A 7768-nucleotide genomic window follows, 5' to 3' on the forward strand; every position below is an offset into this window, starting at 1 on the left:
AGTAATATCAGATGATAATATAATCAAAGATATTTATCTTTCATATAATACATAAAAATAATGGACTGTCGAGGTAAATAATTGTACACTTTGTGCTAATGGTAACTAATTGAGCAGAAACTTAATTGGTAAATCATTTCAGAAATTGCTAACTTTCGTAATTTACCGACGCGCAACTTGTGCCTTCAAAGTAACTCTTAGGTCATCCGTTAAGAGGGCGCAGTTATCAGCGCATGTTTTTCACATTCTCTTATTCCATTAGATCGGCATCTTCCACCTCATCTCTGGTAGAAGTATAAAATTCAATCCGTTAAGTAATCGGCTGATTTTTCCAATTTGACGTGATGATGAGTAGCAAAGGATGGAAGGTGAATAAACGCAAGTTTTTTGTCGTGAATGTTAGAAGTTCACATAATAATCACGTAAAGGTGTTAAATAAGATTACAACCTGAAATTTAGCATGGGATATATTTGTGATTTTCAGGCAGTTCAAGCTCATATACCCTTAATCAAATTTCGTAAAGGTGGAGTCAATAGAGGTAATGTTAACAATTTGTATTCATTTTAGTATTTACTCGGAAAATTTATATAACGTTTTGTTGTTGGCACCGTCAGCTGTAACTGGGGCGACTTCAGTGCCATGTACTACGCAGCCAGTGCTGTCAGTATCTACAAAAAATAGTGGTGCTACGGGGCCCAATGTAACTCCCTTACCAATTATCGAAGATTATCAATTGCCGCCTCGTTTCCACAGACGACCCATAGATCCAAAGGAAATTGAATACATTAACGTAAGGATATTATGATAATAACATTTTTTTAAAGATCAATCAAAAATCTCGGTATTGCGAACATTTAGCGAGAATCCGCCCTCAGTAGTGAGAACACATGAGGGGACTCCACTCCTGCGACTATTTACTACCTGGTAACAAGCGTTGAATTCAGAAAAATTAAGAATTTGTATTCCTATGAATACGCGATTTTTCCTCCGTCTAAAAATTTTCCAACGGCAACAGAAAAAGTGCAAATCCTATTCCTCTCAATCGACTTAGTAAAATTTAACGAAAGCATTTATTTAACCTGTTTTTCATTATTAAAAATATTTTTATAACTTATAAATTTGAAAAACATTCAAATTTATATTTATTTATATTTTGATAATTTATTTAAACGTCTTAAAAAATGCAACAAAGAAATCTATGCAAATGTGTGAACTTAAATAATTTTAACTCTAGAGAGGTAGAGTTGAATTAGTGAGAATTACAATTTCAGAATTTACATTCCGCATGAAGGAATTAAGACAACTTATTACCCATGTTTTGTGAACTTATTAAAAGAAATTGAATCAAATCAAAATATGACCACTTCTGAGGAATAAAAAGTATCTCTGTGAGATGCGTTACCGGTACAATTAGATAGAATTAAATAAATTGAAAACACGTTCTCTTTGGGAGAATAGAAAACTGTGTGGCGGTCGCTATGGAAATAGAAGTGAATAAGTTTAGGAGGTATCTTATTCTTATTGTGGCATTTTAGATAGATGGAAAAATCGCACATTCATAATAATATAATAATCTTCACTTTTGCGCAGAAATCTGAAAATATTAATTTTTCTCTATTCTTCGCTTATTAACGGGTATGTTCAAATTTGTGTAGATGATACTTTTGTGGACCTGTGTGCGCACATGTCAACTGTTTATCTTCTGAGAGCTTATAGTGATCATTTGAATCGTTATTATGAAAATTATTAAAATGAATAACGCGAAAGAAACGTGGAAAGACATCACAAATATAAAATCTTCCGCCGTGAGTATCGAATGTATTTGATTATGAATTTAAATTAAAATTACAGAGAATTGTACATTTGACTATATCATCAAATATAGAAATGAGTAGTGGGAGTAAGGGGTTATAGCATCGTTCTGACTATCGGGAAAAAACGTACTCAATAGCGGGAGTTCGTAGTACTGAATTTCGCAGTACCGCGACTCGAGTGTATTTATTTCCAAAATTACTTTTTTCAGAAAGTTTGAAAGTAATTACTTTTATAAACAAAAGTTAATGACAGTTATTTCGTTACAGAATAAAAATACAAAAATATTGATCAAGTTATATAATTTTTATAAATGTATTTAGCCTAATATGCGTCCAATTTATAAATCTTATTTTAATATTATGACCATTTATACGCGTTTTCAGAAATACTGTTACAGCATTATAACTCCCCTTCCAGAAAGAATCAATTGAGATCAATATGAAACGATAGATCCTTCCGAGTCGTGATTCTTAATTGTGCCAAAACGATTGACAACGATTGAGGATATTGCACTTTCAATTGTTCCAATCGTTAACTTTTGAATTTTACACGTGATAGCAGCACTGTTGTTTGGCGGGAATTATTTAATAAGACAGTTATTCACTTTTTTGGAATAATATAAATTGTAAATAGTATATGTTAGGAAAGGAAATAAATAAACATTTTCTAAATAATGTTAACCAGATGAAATTGGTGCTACGATAACAAATGTGATAATAGTGTTACATGATGAAAATATAAAATCCGATACACTATGAAAATAAAAAAGTTGATTTTATATTAGTGAAACAAGCAAAATTTTAATTCTTTATTATTCGCTCCTGGATTATTTATTGTACTGAACATTTTATAAACGGTCATAGGTTTTAAAATCGGTTGAGATTAAAAAAAAAGCAAACGAATATTTTAAAAACGTGAAATTTTAGAAAAGCGATTGAAGTATTATTTTATTATTAAAATGGCAGACTGTTATTAATTGAACAAAGTTAAATAATTCAAAAACACCATTCGAGATTAAAGATTTTTTATCAGAAAGAGGTCTTCATTTTTAATTCATCGTCATGATTAACACCTTCATTAATCTTATAATAAAAAACTTTTTAATTATTCAATTTCCTAAATTGAAGACTAAATTTACATCAATCATTAGTGTTAAAAATGAATTGATACTCTAAGTCTAAGGGTTATCCCCTTAGACTTAGAGTATCAATTTACTTTTAACACTAATGATTGACGTGCAACCATTTTTTTATTATTCTTAATTAAGGTGGCCACTAAACAGAGAAAAAAATTTGGAATCATTTCCTTGTTAAAAAAATGTACACCAGTCAATAAAAGCCAAAGTTTAGGTTTTCAAAGCTGAACCTTTTTTATTTATAGTATTTAAGACCAAATTGCAAATTAAATCATTCAAATTGCAAGTTATCTGAGCACATTTAAACCAGCCTGTAGCTTTGTTTATTTTAAAATTATGCCATGTGAAATTGAAGTATTAAAACTGTCTATTTTTAATCGTGTTTCGATTTCATTTGAATAAGTAAAAATTCAGACTGAAGAAATAACATTTTAAGATTCAGGCTCCTAAAATGCCTAATTTTAAACTGAATAATTGCTTTATCTTTGCATTTCAAGCTCAGTTTCAATAAACTTAAATTTTTTCAAATAAACTCTTATTCTTTAACATCCTAAAATGTATAAAAACGTCCATACTGTTCTATGAGAATTCGTGAAATAATGAGATAGACAACTGTATATAAACACCAAAAATAAACTTTTGATTAGGCTATAGAATAAAAAATTTGACGAAAATTATAGTAATATGTGGCAACAAATAAAAATATTGCAGGAAGGAGAGAATATAAAAAAATATCTATGTTTGGGAAAGGAAAATTAGTTGTTGCGATAATAGGGTTGTTTCGCCATTTTAGGTAAAATAATTTTTTAATATATAATTTTAATCTGAATCGAAGGTGCGTTATAATTTTTTTCTCTTTTGTGTCTTTCAGCAGAATAAAAATATTAAAAATTGAAGGCGGTAAAACACTTATTCAAATTGTTGTCACGTGGGTGTCACGCGACTCAGAGGTTCTTATTATTATCTATCTTTGTGACGATGTGAAACTCATGATCAAGACGTTAGGCCACAGTCTGCTGTCCATTCTGACTATTTTGATTTTATAGCTTTATTTGTTAAGGTTTATGTGAGAAAAAAAGTTCTCCTGTCGTAATATTTGGTTTAAGAGTCAGTAGTATATTGCAGGAAATCAAGAAGTGCAATTATCAACACATTTTAAAATCGTACATATTTACGATTTTTTCAGTACACATGTCTACATTTAAATACTTTTTCAATTAATTCTGCATATAAAAGTTTTTGTTTTAAATACTTTTATAATGTTTATAATGTCTTTTAAACAACATTTTGCGACTTCTATTTTTGATGTGCATACAACCAAATGAAAACATCGGCACAGAAAAAGATATTTGAGAATCACTGACACGTGAGCTGTGATTGGAGGAAAATCCGACCTCTTTGACGTCAAAGGGGCCCTCCAATCGATATCGTGATAGAAAATTCATATTTCAACATTAATTTAAAAATAGTTAACAATATGTATAAAATATTTTATGGGCGTTTTTATATCAAGAATTTTATATACTATAAGATCCATTTATTGGAAAAATAATATCTGACTTTGGAAGCAACCATATTCTGCATGTATTCAGTTTAATTTTGAACTATTTCACCCTTAAATACCACAATTTGTAATGTTTGAATTTAAAAATAGTTCAATCTGTAACATTTTTGTATAGTTAAATCTACAAGTTCATTTCTGTAAATTATTGTTTAAGCTTGAAACTTTTTAATTACATAAAGCCTTCTCAACAATCTAATACCATACAATTAAAAATTTAAAAATTTTATGATTAGGAATACAAATCAAATTATTTTAAATATTTCAAATCAAACTTATTTAAAAATTCAGTATTTTTATTTGCACGATACTTAAAAGTGTTGGATAAGTCTTTCTACTGCAAATTAAAAAATTGTAAGGACTTAACACGTGCGCGTCATGTATGTTACAAAAGAAATATGCAGAGGGCGCATTTCATGCAAGTGAATTTACTTAATTCAATACGATTGGGAACAATAAGCAACAATTTAAACCGATTCAACTTTTGATCACTCTTAATCGCTGTAGATCGTGTCCAATCGATTATTTCTAGAAGGGGCTATAAATGCATTTTAGGCAATTTTAAGATATTTCATGGGATTACAAAGGACTTCAATGCATTTCAAAACCTTTTCATCTTTGAAATAATTTAAAAAGAGTTTAATAAATATAAAGAAAATACAAATTATTTTTTGACATTTCAAGAAATTCGAATGGATTTCATATGATTTGAAGTTTACAAGCAGGGTTTAAGAGCGAAATGTTTACATGTACATGTAAGGTGAGCGCAGTAATGGGAGAACGCGGATATCTTTGGCATGAGCAGTAGTGATTCCTGTGTATTTTCAGGTTATGTAAGCCCATGAGTCTAATGCAGTGGTCGGCACGCTCTTGCCCTGGGCAGGGTAGCCTGCCCTGGCTGCCCTGTGTCCTACTCTCAGGGCAGTACCTGCGAGCTTGGCCAGACCACCCCTTTCCTCAAGGGTCCTTTGTTAGAAAATGGGAAAAAAATGTGACACTAAAAAATTCGTAATTTTGCAATCAGTGACTTGAAAGTAATATATTTGGAATCTCCGGATTTTTACGATTCCAAAGACATTTAATTTGTCTATAAAGGTTGAAAATTTGAGAAGTATTTAGTATTAAATTGACTGTAAAGCTGATGGTTCTCGATATTAAACTCCTTCAAATTTTTAACTTTTCTAGGCAAGTAATATATAATTGGAATCGGAAAAATTCGTAGATGCTGATAATGCTATTTTCAAATCGCTAATTAAAAAATTAAAAGTTTTAAAATTTCCTTACTTCGACATGCCTGTGGACAAAAGACCCTTGCTGGAGTAAGCTCACTCACACTATGCTACATGAATAGACCAAAAAGTAGTAGAAAAAATTAAGTCGGGTGGAGCCTGACCATACCTGAAAATGAAGCAAAAAGTTTGCCGACCACTGGTCTAGTGCTGGACCTTGAGATAATGGCAAGCAGAGACTGAGCGGTGGAGGTTACCAGAGAGTTTGGCATTATTGTGTATTTACACGCCTGTTTACTGGTCGCCAGTCAGCCAAAAAGTCACAAGAGTAAAAGAGACAGAGAGCGGAAAATTGTAAGAAAATTACTTTCTATCTCTTTTACTCTTATGACTTTTCTGCTAGCTGGCGACCAGCAGACAGGCGTGTACACCATTATACATATTCGAGGTGGCTGCGTGAATTCGTTAGCTATACTTACGAAGTAATAGCTGGTAATAGTAAGGAGAAACCACGCTAATGCATTTTCGGCGGTAAAGCATTGCAACTTTTTGGGAATAGATGAGGGAGCGGGGGGGGGGGGCTTTCCCAACTTATGAGTGGAATGTCTGCGAGATCCGATAGTACCGAGAGACGAGGGTCATGGCTGTGTCTGGCACAATTCATAGCCGTGACTGACACGATATGTAAGACATATAATTGTAAGACTGGCAGGAAGTTTTTCTGTCATTTTTTTCTCCGTTTTCCAGGAATCGTGCGAAGGGTTTTATCAACTTTATTTTCTTATTAATTTTTAACTACTCATTACTCACTAAATAATAATAATAGAGAACAAATTCATAGTATAGCTTATTTCAATACATATTAATTGAAGAAATTAAAAAAATATCACCCACACATTTCATTATTATATATTGTTTCAATATCAATTCAATTGTGTGAAATATATAAATTTTAATAAATAACACGTTTATACTTATTTTCATATTATATTTTATTTCTGGGAAGGATAATTTCTTCCAAGCCCCGCGGGCGGTATAATGACCGTAAAGGGCTAGGAATCAGTCTAACGACAAGATTTATTAGGGTCTGTTTGACTTAGTATCTAGAATGAAACTGTCAGTCTTGACAGCCAAACACTGACTTCTGGTGAGCCCTGCTCTAGAGCAGCGATTTAAAAACATGAAAAATTTAGTAAAATATTCATTAGCGAATTTTAACAGACAGCGTTAGATTTTCTGAATTATGACGAGAACATTAGAAAAAGATAGAAAAAATGGGTTAATAACTTCAAAAGTTACTGCACTTTTGTTACGCTGCAAAGTGGTCTAGTAATGGATTTTCTCGGACAAATTTAGTGAAAATATTCACCGATTTTTATGAACATTTTTTCCATATTTCTAAAATTATATCACGAAATTGATTCAGCTCATTTAAATTTAATTATGTCATACCTTTATAAGTTCCTTTATTGTAACAGGTCTCAATCTCAGAACAATGAAAGGCATTCATGCTAGGCCAACAAAAGTAGTCGCATGCTCACAGCGGGGACCCTGCCTTGGAGTCTACCGAGCTATCCGGCCCCGGGTGGCATCCCTACCCAGGGTAGCAGTTTGTGGAACGCTGCACTAGAGAAGCGTTTCCCAAACTTTTTTTGCAGTTTTCAGGGAGGGGCAGGGCCGCCACCCTACCATTTTTCCCCTCTACTAGAACCCAAGGGGGATACTTGACTGCCGGGCATGCGGGAGGTTGCATGCTTCACGCGAGAGAATTTGAACGTGTTGAGAAAAATTAAAATGTGTTAAAATGTTAATAAATTAAATTTTAATTTGTGGAATCAATTTTCTAGTCTAATTTTAAGCAATTGAAAAAAAAAAGTTGATGAAAATCGATTAATATCTTCAATTACGTCAGGAAAATGATTCACATAATTAGAATTAAATTGAGCCATGTCTTTAGGGTTTTAGTTATTGAAATAGCCTTAAATCTAATGACAATGAAAAGGCCCTCATAGCGGGGGGGGGGGGGG

General features: G+C 32.1%; 1 protein-coding gene across 3 annotated transcripts in view; it reads left to right on the plus strand.

The window, feature by feature from the left end:
- The first annotated feature begins 235 nt into the window (after positions 1-235).
- Positions 236-7768, plus strand: part of LOC117176803 (28S ribosomal protein S36, mitochondrial) — an 81793-nt gene continuing 74260 nt past the window's right edge. For 2 of the 3 annotated variants that reach the window (XM_033367114.1, XM_033367115.1), the window contains exons 1-3: positions 236-368; positions 485-539; positions 616-791. In XM_033367114.1, coding sequence (XP_033223005.1) covers positions 345-368; positions 485-539; positions 616-791 — 255 coding nt within the window. In that variant the 5' untranslated portion in view covers positions 236-344. Of the gene's footprint in view, positions 369-484; positions 540-615; positions 792-2199; positions 2404-7768 lie in introns of those variants that run through there. The other variant, XM_033367113.1, reaches the window with a different exon arrangement.

The sequence above is a fragment of the Belonocnema kinseyi genome, chromosome 7 (genome assembly GCF_010883055.1).
Source record: "Belonocnema kinseyi isolate 2016_QV_RU_SX_M_011 chromosome 7, B_treatae_v1, whole genome shotgun sequence".
NCBI classification, from domain to species: domain Eukaryota; kingdom Metazoa; phylum Arthropoda; class Insecta; order Hymenoptera; family Cynipidae; genus Belonocnema; species Belonocnema kinseyi.